This window comes from Syngnathus typhle, linkage group LG14 (assembly GCF_033458585.1).
Source record: "Syngnathus typhle isolate RoL2023-S1 ecotype Sweden linkage group LG14, RoL_Styp_1.0, whole genome shotgun sequence".
NCBI lineage: Eukaryota > Metazoa > Chordata > Actinopteri > Syngnathiformes > Syngnathidae > Syngnathus > Syngnathus typhle.
In genome coordinates this window covers 11,831,770-11,844,779 of record NC_083751.1, presented here as the reverse complement: position 1 = coordinate 11,844,779, position 13,010 = coordinate 11,831,770, and the positions used below count along the sequence as shown (strand labels likewise).

Here is a 13,010-nt window from a genome sequence, read left to right as displayed (position 1 = left end):
TGGGGTCAGTGAACGGCTTGCATAGGCTATTGGCTTGTTCTGTCCATCCGATTGTGTCTGCATCAAAACAGCACCAAGTCCAACTGGACTTGCATCACTGATCACAACAGTTGGTGCCTCTAGTTTAAAGTAGGCCAAGCATGTCTCACTCACCAAAGCATCTTTCATTGCTTGGAATGCTCTTTCTGTTTCTTTTGTCCACTTCCATGCTTGTCCTTTTCTAGTGAGTTTCCTTAGTCGTTCTGATAAATTTGCATAATTTGGTATGAACTTCATCAGAAATCCACAAATACCTAGAAATGAACGAAGCAGTTGAATGTTCTCAGGTCTAGGCGCTTTGCAGACAGCCTCAACCTTTTTTGGGTCTGGTTTGATTCCTTCGGAAGAGATCACATGTCCAAGTATCTCTATTTGTTGTAGTCCAAAAGCACACTTGTCTCTGTTCAGGGTTAAACCTCTGTTCTTGAATCTCTGAAAGACTTGTCTTAGTCTCTGTTCCAGTTGCTCATCATTCTCTCCAAAAACCACTACATCATCCATGTAGCAAACTGTGCCAGGCATTCCGCATAACATAGAGTCCATAGCCTTCTGATAGGCTTCAGGTGCACTTGATAGTCCAAAGGGAACTTTCTTGAAACGGTAGCACCCTCTATGTGTGATAAATGTCGTCAAGGGTCTGGATTCTGGAGCTAGATCACATTGCCAAAACCCTTTCCTGGCATCCAGCTTAGCGAACACTTTTGCTCCCTGCACTGCTTGTAAGATGCTATCTACTGTTGGTACTGGGTGTCTTTCCCTAATCACTGCTTTATTCACTTCCCTGAGGTCTTCACATAATCTTACTTCTGGCGTTTCTTTCTTGGGAATGATTAGGATGTTAGAAACCCATTCAGATCCTTCATTCACTTCCTCTATAATATCTTGTATCTAGCTCCTGGTTTACAGCTTCTATCATGTGGTAAGGGACTCTCCTTAGTCTCTGTGCTATAGGTGGTACTTTTTCATCGACTGTTACCTTGTGGCTGTATCCTTTAATCTGACCAAGTCCTTTGAAAACTTGTTGGAACTCGCTGACAAGTTTGTCAAATCTCTCGTCTTGTGATACTTTGTTCACCGTTTCTCCTGTGTTAAGTATTTCTAACTCAAAGCTTGTTTTTCTGCCTAACAGTGCTTCTACATCTCCTTCTATCACATATATGTTATCTTTGACTTCATTGTTTTTCCATCTCAATACTGCCTCAAAGTAACCTACACATTTAAGTGGAGTAGTTTGTGCATATGCATAAAATCTCTTTTTAGTCGGTTTAAGTTTTGTTAAAGTGGATAATGTTCTTTGAAAACTTGTTGGTGATGTTGTTTGGAACAGGTCCTCTCCTATGAAGTTTCTTCCACTTCCTGTATCTATGACCATTTTCAGCCATTGTCCATTTACATTGACTCTTTCTGTGCCTTCAGGATCTACAGCATGGATAAACTCATCTGAGTCTGAATCAAAAAGTTCCTGCACTACTGCTCTCACTGGTTTACCAGTCTTTGATTTATCTTTTTCCTTATTTCTGTCTTTATATTTGTCACTGTTACTTTCTCCCTGTGCTTTCTTTTTCTTCTTGAGACACATGCGAGCATAATGTCCCGTTTTCTTACAGAAAAGACACGTTGCTCTCTTAGCTCCACAGTCGTCTGCTGTGTGAGTGTCCATTCCACATCTGTAACACTGGGTGGTGCTGTTGGCTTGCCCTTGGCTGCCTCTCCTTCCTTGCTTCGCATCTCCGGTCCGTCTGGGATCCACACGCACACTCCTCTCGGTGAAGCAAATGCGGTCGTCTCCAGCTTTGTGATAAGCACTCTCCGTGAAAAGTTTAGATTCTGCCTGCGCTGCTTCAAAAGCTCTTGCAGTTGACAATGCTCTATCTAAACTCAGTCCATCTTCCTGAAGCAGTTTGTCACGCAGCTTTCTCATTGCACATTTTTCCACTATTTGATCTCTTATCATATCGTCCTCCAGTGCACCAAAGTCGCATGATTTCGCCAATTCTCTCAACGCATTCACAAAAGCATCTACTGACTCATCAGTACACTGAGCTCTCTGTCTAAACTTGTGTCTCTCCAGGACTACATTTCTTCGTGGTGTGAAATACGAGTCTAGAGCAGCAACAGTCTGTGCATACGTACTTTTGCTTCCAGGTAGATTGGCAAAAATTCTTTGCGTAGGTGCTCCAATGCAATGCAGTAATGTGGCCCTCCTCACTAAGTCTGGTGCATTAATAGTTCCACTGGCAACTTCGAAAAAACTCTAGGAGTCCTTCCACAGGCTAAATTCTGTGAATAAATCAGAGGCCCCAAGGTTCAACGCAGCAGCCGCGTTCAGTTGGGCGTACCTGGGTTCAGGTGCAGCTTGTCCCAGCGCGGCTCCGGCACCATCGCCGTTCGACATGGTCAACGCGATACAGTTGTCTTCTCACTTTTTTTTTTCAGTATGGACGTAGAATCCTAGTCGTCCTTTCTTGCTTCTGGGTTCGTGATAAACCGTTTCCTCATCGCCAAAATGTTGTGTTCCTCAATAAAACAGTCTTTGTTTAACTTCAACTCCTTTATTACCACATGTCCGTTTCTTGTTAGCTGCTAGTTCCTTGCTCGCTCTCTAGTCATTTGCTGTTCTCGCGATAACATAACAACAGCGATACTACAAACGTAAACATCGATCTATATCGGCCGTTTTCTACCTCGGACATTAGACGCAACTTTATTTTGAAATCCAGTTCATTCTTGCTTGCTTCCTCTTTCCGGGAGCAGTGCGCAGCGTGTTGTGTTGTGAGCAGAGCAGGCACGTGAAAGGGGAGCCGACAACTACGCGGCTCCTGGGCTGGTGTCAGGGTTTTCCAAAACTATCTTGATCATATGATTATGTTGGAATGTATGTAACCAGTAATAAACAACCTTGGTAGATTAGTTTTATGCTTATGTTGGTGTGTAACCAGTAATAAATAACCTAGCTTGTTCCATCCTACACAATGTCGTAAAACATCCCCTGCTCTGCTAATCTAGAGGTCAAGGGCTTTTTAACTTGTCTATTCAGTCTACTGTCACCCCCACCCTTTTTCTCTTAATAAAGATGCTCTTGTGGGAAGCGAGAGTCAGACGTCATTCGATCATTGCTGTACGCACAGTGACGAATGGACTCTCTGCCTGCAGGTGCCCAAAAAGACTTAACTGTCTCCCATGTGGTTCTTGCAAAATAAGTTAGAGTGAGCACCACCCTAACATTTTGGTGCCGAAACCCGGGACCCTCATACCCACCATCTGACTGACGGAGGACGACACGCTGTACAGCGTCGACGGGCCAGCGTCCATCTAGCCGGACCTGGTAAAGAAAGACCTAGGAAGGAAATTCTTCGCTGGGCCAGCATCTTAGGTCTGCCTTCGTCTGACAGATGTGGATTGACGGGACCCGGCTGAACAGCGAATCAAGGGGACAAGTAAGTTAAAGCCCTAAAGTTGTGTGATTGTGTTGTTGTAAGACGCGTAAAAAGTTAAAAAAGTGCACGAGATACGGCTTTGGTTTGTCCGAGCTACGAGATACGGCTTTGGTTTGTCTGAGCTATGAGATACGGCTTTGGTTTGTCCGAGCTATGAGATACGGCTTTGGTTTTTTCAAGCTAGGAAACAGCTGGGATTCTAGTCCTAGTGGAAGGAACGGGCTAAGAAAAAACAAAGGTTTTTTTCTTAATTGAAGGAGGGCGTAGATTCTCTTTTTCTCCGTTTTTCCAAGCTGTTTGGAAGGGTTTTTCATCCATCCTGGATAGGCCTAAAAATAAAAAGCGCTTGAGTTTGTGTGATTGAGAGTGACTGGTGGGATAAATGGACTAAATAGCAGTTCTAGCATTGATACACGGCAATAATACAGGCTAGTAATTGTTGAAAGGTCAATTTAAACTTGCATTGAGGATCCTCAAAGAAAAAGAATAAATTTTTAAGAAAAAAATTGTATAAACCTAAAGTACCAAATTAAGATGGGAAATAAAAACGGTAAATCCCTAGCTCTTGACGGAGATGAGAAGTACATGGCGAGTAAATTTGTTAATTGTATGCAATACATGCCGAAGTGGAAGAAAAAGTATGGAGTAGAAGGGAAGTTGAAAGTTGAAGTGTGGAAGATAGTGGTTGATGTTTTGGAGGAGAGTGTGAATAGGAAGTCAGAGGGACTGAAAAAGAAAAGAAAAGAGAAAGAATTGATTTGGGCTAGAATATGGTTGAATGCTTCACAAGAGAGAAGAGAACAAATCCAAAAGACAAAAGATAGAAAGATGAAAAGTGATGAAGCTGCGACCATGTTTGTCAGGCCGGAAGACAATGAGGCCACAGTGCGCAGGCGCACTGTCCCGGATGCAGCGCAAGCAGAGGAGCAAGAGAGGCTGTCCGCTTGTGCGCAAAACTTGTATCCAAGCATAACAGACCTGCGCCCTCCCCCATATAACAGCAAAAAAGGTCAGGGTCAAATGATTAGAAGCCCTGTACAAACAACAGGTTTAACCACTGCTGCTAGATTTTCCCAAAATTCAGACAATGTTGATGTGTGCCCAATGATCCAAGTGCCAAACCCTATTGTAGGGGAAGGCCAACCTCCACGTACATATGTTTTTCGGCCATGGACTTTGGAAGAGGCAAGGAAAGCAGTTGAAGGCGTTACCCCTGTTGCTGAAGACCCAGAAAAATGGGCAGAAGACATGGCTGGAATCATACATTCCTATAGACTAAATGGGCATGAGGCAGGAGAAGCTGCAATGTCTTCCTTGGGAAAAGACTGGGCAAAGGTTAGAGGAAATTACACAGGTAGAAATAATCAAGGGCCTTTTCCCTATCCCGTTGAGGGAAATCAATTGGGAGGGGAGTATGCAGCACAATGGAATGATCTTGTGCAAAGAGTGCGAACTATATTTCAAAGACGAGCGAATTATGGTCATTTGGCAGGAATAAAACAAAAGCCTGGGGAAGATACTGATGATTTTTGCTTGAGATTTGAAAAAGAATTCAGGGTGCATAGTGGCATCCCATTCAATGATGCAGCTGAGAGTGCTTATCAGCAACAGCTTAAAATTCCCTCCTTACTAATTTCCGCCCTGAAATAGGCAACTGGGTGAGGAAACATTTGGTGGAAGTAGATATTGCAAGTGTGACAACTATGCAATGGGCCAGACATGCTGAAAAAGTGATAAGAAAAGGCAAAGGTTCTGATGTATTTCATCTAGACGTTAATGACCTAGATGAAGATACAACAGTCTTCTTCCAAGGGTCCCAGAGGGGCAGAGGAGGTAGAGGCCAACAAGGTCGAAGGCCGCCACATAATTCAGAATCCTCATCAGATTCAGAGACCTGTTGGAACTGCGGGAAACGTGGACACTGGTCGAAAGAGTGTTTTAGAAAAAAACAAAACCAATCAAGGGGTGGAGGAAGGGGCAGAGGGAAAGCCAAATTCTCAGCATGACTAGATTGCCCCCCTATGACCTCTTGTGCTCCTACAGAGGAAGAAATAGTAGATGTCCATACAGCATGGGACATTCTGAGTGCATTAAAAGAAAAACCATATGTTACCTTAAACATTGGAGGAAGTGAAGTAGAGTTTTTGTGTGATACCGGAGCTTGTAAAACCGTAATAAAAACTAAAGTCCCTAATCTGAAGGCCTCCCAAAATACAATTTGGGTGAAATCTGCTGATGGGCAGGTACACAAGGAGAGTATCTCCAATCCAGTTGTAGTGAGAGATGACGAAACAGGAGTCATAGCTTCAGTCTCGATTGTTCTATCGCCAAAATGTCCCATAAACCTGCTGGGACGAGATCTGATGACTCGGTTGGGAATTGCAATAATTCCAGTAAAGGATGGCATGCGAGCATGTAGAGTGAGAGATATGCTGCACAAGCAGGTGAACAGATTTCCTGCTCCTATGACATCACTCCCGAACGGAATCTCAAGCTACCAAGCAGATTGCTGAGTGAAGCTCGAAAACAATTGTCACGACCTCAATCAGAAATGACACCATGTCACCATGAATACCCTCACTGATCCACATGATGACTATATTGAAAGTTTTCTCAGTGACACAGAAGTAACTTTAACAATCACTACTCTGTACACAGATCGCGGGTCATTTGCAGTTGCTGCTGTGCTCCTACCCGCTCCTCAGAAAGACAAATACGAGTTGTCGGCTGTACCCCACATTTCATTGTTCAAACCTCACAGTATAACATGGGCAGATGTGGGTTGCCGAATTAAACTTGCTGGATCTGTCACTGATTATGACAGTGCTTCTCAAATAGTGGGGCGCGCCCCCCGTGTGACCCTGGGGAACAGGCTTTTTTTTTGGCAGTACTAGAATAAAGTGTAATTGCGCGTTTACTACAGCAGGGGGCAGTGGCGCTCTCATTGTTACTTATGTCACGTTTGCGACAGTGCAACATTTTACGACTTACAAGACAAGTTAGGATAGTCACGGTGGGGAGGGGGGGCGCGAATAGATTTCTTCTTGCTAGGGGGGGGCGTAACAGAAAATAATTGCGAAGCACTGGATTATGAGGACAAAGGTGATGGGTGGAGCTACAGTACCAGTTGTGACATGTGGAAGCAAACAGTGTGTGAAGTAGCTGTTGGTAGGGCATGCGCTTGTGCGCTAACCTGACTAGTTGACATTTGTTTGAATGAGAAGGAGGAGGAGGAATTGGCTGGGCTTCCTGAAAAACTGTGGACAAAGGGGCCATCTGATGCAGGACTTTTAACGTCCATTCCACCAGTACAGATCAAACCAAGATCAGAGTGGCGTCCAAGAGTTAAGCAATATCCTTTAAAACACGAGGCAATAAATGGGATTACCCCTGTTATAAATGACCTTTTGACAGGAGGAATCATTAGGAAGTGCTCGGATTCTCCTTGCAACACTCCTATTTTTCCAGTCCAAAAGGCCAATAAAATTGATTGGCGAATGATACAAGATTTACAAGCAGTGAATGATGCAGTGCAGACAAGAGCACCTAATGTGCCTGACCCACACACACTTCTGAACACTTTGAAACCTAACCAGAAGCTTTTCACAGTAATTGATCTTAGCAATGCATTTTTCTCAGTGCCAATTCACCCAGACTCACAGTTTTGGTTTGCGTTTACCTTTAAAGGACAAAGCTATACGTACACCAGATTGCCACAGGGATTTGCTGATAGTCCAACTATTTTCATTCAAGCTATCATGGCCTGTCTGGCTGATTTTCAGATGTCAAACAAAAGCCAACTTCTAGTTTATGTAGATGATCTCCTGATAGCCTCTGAAACTGAAGCTGCTTGCAAGGAAGACTCCTTAGCATTGTTACACTTTCTCTGCAAAACAGGGAATAAAGTGAGCAAGAACAAGCTACAATGGGTCAGACAGGAAGTGAACTATTTAGGTCACACTTTGTCAGCTTCTGGAAGACAGATACAGAGAACCAGAAAGCAGATCATTGCAGATGCACCGAAACCTGAAACAAAAACACAAATGTCATTTTTGGGGCTCTGCAATTACTGTAGAGCATGGATCCCACATTATGCGGAAAAGACACAACCGCTGCTGAACATTGTGCATGGAGTCCCCATGGCAATGACAGAAAAAATAATGTGGACACCAGAAGCAGATGATGCTTTTGTGGTGCTGAAACAGGCTCTGATAGAAACTACAACTCTTATCTTGCCAGACTACAATAAAACCTTTGAGCAAACAGCAGACTGCAGGAATGGTTTTATGACCTCAGTGTTGCTGCAGAGTACCTTTGGTTTAGATGCTTACCTAAAAATGTTTTGTAAAGCATGTCCTATTTGTGTGAAACATAATCCACAAGGAAATATGAGACCTAAGAGAGGCTCATTTCCAAAACCGTCTTACCCATTTCAAATCATGCACATGGATTTTATTGAGCTCACACAAAGTGGACCTCACAAATACTGCTTAGTGATGATTGATGCATTTTCCAAATGGGTGGAAATAGTTCCATCTAAACGAGCAGATGCCTTAACAGTGGCAAAAGCCATCATACCGACTCATGGCATCCCCCAAACCATTTACAGTGACAATGGTCCACACTTTGTGAACCAAGTTGTACAGAACATGGCTGTAAACCTTGGGATAACATTAAAAAACCACTGCGCTTGGCATCCAGCTCAGTGGCCTAGTGGTAGAGTGTCCGCCCTGAGGCTGGAAGGTTGTGGGTTCAAACCCCGGCCGGGTCATACCAAAGACTATAAAAATGGGACCCATTGCCTCCCTGCTTGGCACTCAGCATTAAGGGTTGGAATTGGGGGGTTAGATCACCAACTGATTCCCGAGCGCGGCACCGCTGCTGCTCACTGCTCCCCTCTCCCCCAGGGGATGGATTAAAATCACACGGGGATGGGTTAAATGCAGAGGACAAATTTCACCACACCCAGGTGTGTGTGTGACGATCATTGGGACTTTAATCTTTAATCTTTTTAATCAAAAGCAGGTTGAAAAAATGCATGGAAACAACAGGCAGATCTTGGCCAGAGTGCCTAGACTTAGTGAAGCTCTATATGAGAATTACCGTTTTTTTCCGTGTATAGTGCGCCCCCATGTATAGTACGCACCCCTAAAAATGGCATGCTGATGCTGGAAAAAAGCTTGTACCCATGTATAATACGCACCCAATTTTTATGATTTTTTTTTTAAAAAAAAATATTTTTTTTTTTTTTTTTTTTTTTTAAGTCCCAATGATCGTCACACACGCAGGGAGGCAATGGGTCCCATTTTTATAGTCTTTGGTATGGTCTTAACTAGGCTGGATGTCATTTTTTTGTTGGCGTTGATTTCTCCGACTGCCCGTAAACGCACCACCGCGCTCCGTGCGCATGGAGCGTGTTTGAAGTGAACAGCAGAGAAGAAAGGAACAAGGCAAAGTGTTGTGAAATAAAATATTACCTGTAATACGGATTTAGGTAGAGAACTGAACTCTCGCTCTTTATATAGCTGACGTGTCTTGCTCATCCGTTCTGCGCATCTGTAATGGCGGCCTCCGTATGATATCCGGTTTGCGTGTGTGCGAGAGCGAGAGAGAGCGAGAGGGAGAGCGTGCGAGAGAACGCTCAACCGTAGCGCGCCGCCGACCGCCCAACTGCACCGGGCTGGTCGATTATTGTGACAGAGCCGTCGCTGAAATTTAGAAGATATTTTTAAAGTCCTGATGTACTTTCTAAAATTTAAGTGGACCTCAGTGCGCACTGCGCAGGGAGCTTAATTTGGTGCGGTCGCGCAACCGCAGCGCGCCGGGCGCTCACTGTCGCATTGCTTAAAGAGCGCCTTTGTGTTTTAGGATGAACAGCAGAGACCAAAGGAACAAGGCAAAGTGTTGTGAAATAAAATATTACCTGTAATACGCATTTTGTTATTTGCTGATTGAAACTGCTAATTAAACTGTGAATTGAAACTAATAGGAAGAAAACAACTCTCGCTCTTTATATAGCTGACGTGTCTTGCGCATCCGTTCTGTGCATTTTATTTCACAACACTTTGCCTTTCATCTCTGCTGTTCACTTCAAACACGCTCCATGCGACCGCAATGCTCTCGTATCAGACAAGGCTTGCTCGATCACCTGCTCGTTTGCTGTCCCGTGCGCGCACGAAGCGCGGTGGTGCGTTTACGGGCAGTCGGAGAAATCAACGCCAACAAAAAAAATTACATCCAGCCTAGTTAAGACCATACCAAAGACTATAAAAACGGGACCCATTGCCTCCCTGCGTGTGTGACGATCATTGGGATTTAAAAAAAAAAAAAAAAAAAATTTAAAAAAAAAAATTTTTTTTTTTTTTTTGTACCCATGTATAATGCGCACCCCAGATTTTAGGACAATAAATTAGTAAAATTTTGCGCACTATACACGGAAAAAAACGGTACTCCCACTTCAGAAGGGCTAACACCTTTCGAAATCATCCATGGGAGACCATATAGCCTACCTTTGTTCCCTGCAGATTTCCAAAAAGCAGATGAAGAGCAGTCCTTGGCAGACAATATGATAAGGACGCTCAAACTGAAAGATGTGTCAAATTCAAATTTACTGCCGCCTGATCTTTCCTCCTCACAGGTCGACAAACCCATCAATCCAGGAGACTGGGTCTACATCAAGGTCGTTAAAAGAAAGAACTGGCTCAGCCCACGGTGGGAGGGACCATTCCAAGTCTTGCTGACTACCCCCACCGCAGTGAAGATTGCTGAACGGCCCAGCTGGATTCACCTCAGCCACTGCAAGTTGCAGAGAGTGCTGGACCCCTAATTCGGAGTGGTGGGGAAGGCTAACTTCAAAGGGGTCCTATCGTTTAGGGTGGGACGTCTCAATGTTGGTGAAGAAAATAACGATTCCCACTCCGCTAGGCGAGGGGATGTCCCGGTGTCTCTGCCATCCTAGTAGCAATGGGGCTCCATATGCCAGATGGATCCTCTGCTGCGTTGTGGTTGGAGCGTGCTATGGTCTATGGACTCATTTGAACAGACCAAGTGACAATGTTGACCGTGGAAAACGATGGTCACACGATAAGAACTTTGAGGACTGGTCATGGGACCCCAAAAACCCATACGAAACCAACACGTGGTACCGGTACGTCAAGTTCACTGTGAGAGCCCACACACAGGCGGGATGTTATGTGTGTTCGAAACTCCCCCCTTCCTCCACGCAAGTTCACTTGGAGGCCAGAGCAATGAATGTCACTGAAGCAAAATGTATGGCATCCATGGGAGGAGTTGGATATCAACACCGTGTTGTCAAAGTGAGTGATGAAGACCCTTTCCGCCCTGGACTTGCGGAAGGCACCTGTGATCAGCTTTTCTGGACAAATCTCAATGTGACTGTTAAAGGACGAACATTACCGCAGGTGGCCTACACAGAGCGGCGACCTGGAGTGAACTATACGTGTTACATCCAAGGAAGTAAGACCCACAAATGCATTGACAGTGACTGCTCTCCAGGAGGAAACTGGATGGGAGCTTTGGACATCGCCGCTGAATGTCAAGATAGGAGAGCCATTTCAGTTGGGGAGGGCTCTCCGACTAACATGTCTGCACCATCGAACGGAACATACTTCATCCAGAATGGCTGGTGGCTTTGTGGTCACAAGGTTTATCCGATGCTGCCCGCCAGCTGGACAGGAGTGTGTGCACCAGTGTGGGTGACGGACCACACCTACAGGATACGACATCGACAGCTGACGACAGCACGCAACTCTTCTGGACGTCAACGCAGAGCGGTTGCAACCTTTGACCCTCATGACCCTATCTGGGGTGCGAATGTTCCAGACGACCATAAAGTATGGTCCGTTGGAGACAAAGTTGTTGGAAAACATTCACTCTTCATCGAGACACTGAACTATCGTTTTCAATCCTTTGTGAATCTCTCACTACAAGTCAACGATGGACAAAATAGAGAGATTCAGGCTATTAGGCTGATGGTCTTGCAAAACAGGATGGTTCTGGACTTGTTGACGGCAGCACAAGGTGGTGTGTGCCACATCATTGGGACTTCCTGTTGCACATACATTCCTGGAGAAAATGACACACACATCTACGACGCCATGGCTTCGCTGAAGAACTTACAGCAGGCCATGTCAAATGACAGAGTTCCACAACAGTGGGGTTTCTTTTCATGGCTATTCTCTGGCAACTGGTGGCAACTGCTGTTGAAACTAGTGTCTCCTGTGCTTGTTGTGCTGGTGTTGTGCTTGTTTACGACCTGTGTTATCCCATGTTTGAAGTCTGCTGTGACGAGGTACGTCTCTTCTACCGTAGCACACGTAAATATACAACTTCTTAGTCGTGACGGATGTGATGACCATGATGAAACGCGGATTGCGTAGGTGCTATTGTACTGAGCGTGTTTTACAGAAACTTGATGATTTGACCATCGAAAATGCTTCGCAAGTGATGGATACAATGATGTACTGTTTCTGTGTTTTTCTTTTTATTTTTTATATTGATAGCATTCTGGTCGCCTAAGGCAGAGGGACCGTGTGAGACTTTTCCTGCATATTAACATCGGCCAGCAGGTTTTTAGATCACACAATAAGTTTGAACTGGAGTATTGAGGAAAGTCCTCATCTTCACTGGAAGTTGTTGCTATCATTGTTTGTTGGTTTTGTCGTGTTTCACCCTACGCGTTCCCCAACCCGTTCGCTGTCATCTCAGTTTTTTTTATTGATCTTTTTATTATTGTTTTTACTATTCTTCTTTATATTTTCTTACTTATGTTTGATTGATCTGGTTCACATAATCGTATGATAAAACAGGAGGGATATGTCAGGGTTTTCCAAAACTATCTTGATCATATGATTATGTTGGAATGTATGTAACCAGTAATAAACAACCTTGGTAGATTAGTTTTATGCTTATGTTGGTGTGTAACCAGTAATAAATAACCTAGCTTGTTCCATCCTACACAATGTCGTAAAACATCCCCTGCTCTGCTAATCTAGAGGTCAAGGGCTTTTTAACTTGTCTATTCAGTCTACTGTCACCCCCACCCTTTTTCTCTTAATAAAGATGCTCTTGTGGGAAGCGAGAGTCAGACGTCATTCGATCATTGCTGTACGCACAGTGACGAATGGACTCTCCGCCTGCAGGTGCCCAAAAAGACTTAACTGTCTCCCATGTGGTTCTTGCAAAATAAGTTAGAGTGAGCACCACCCTAACAGCTGGTGCTATGGCTAGTGTCCAAGAAGACGAGGAAATTCGCTCCCCTTTGGGCTTCAAGTCATTCGTTTGGAAGCACTTTGTAATTTCCTAAATAAAGAGTTTGCAGTACCTTGTTGACTTTGCGTATGAATTGTTATAAATCAGGATATTGTTCTATATCGATCGTAGAGCACTATATCGTGAATAAATCACAGCAGGCTTTAAGATATCGGCAAATATCGTATCGCGGATTTTTGTACCGATATGATATCGTATCGTGACAAAACCCGCGATTTACACCCCTAATATTAAGTTGCTTTA

General features: G+C 44.3%; 1 protein-coding gene across 1 annotated transcript; it reads left to right on the top strand.

Moving 5' to 3' along the window:
• The first annotated feature begins 2,873 nt into the window (after positions 1–2,873).
• LOC133167425 (uncharacterized) lies at positions 2,874–12,655 on the top strand. The gene is made up of 2 exons (XM_061298226.1): positions 2,874–3,476; positions 10,114–12,655. Exon 2 carries the CDS (start codon positions 10,364–10,366, stop codon positions 11,873–11,875), a length of 1,512 nt encoding a protein of 503 aa, XP_061154210.1. The 5' UTR covers positions 2,874–3,476; positions 10,114–10,363; the 3' UTR covers positions 11,876–12,655.
• Positions 12,656–13,010: the final 355 nt, after the last annotated feature.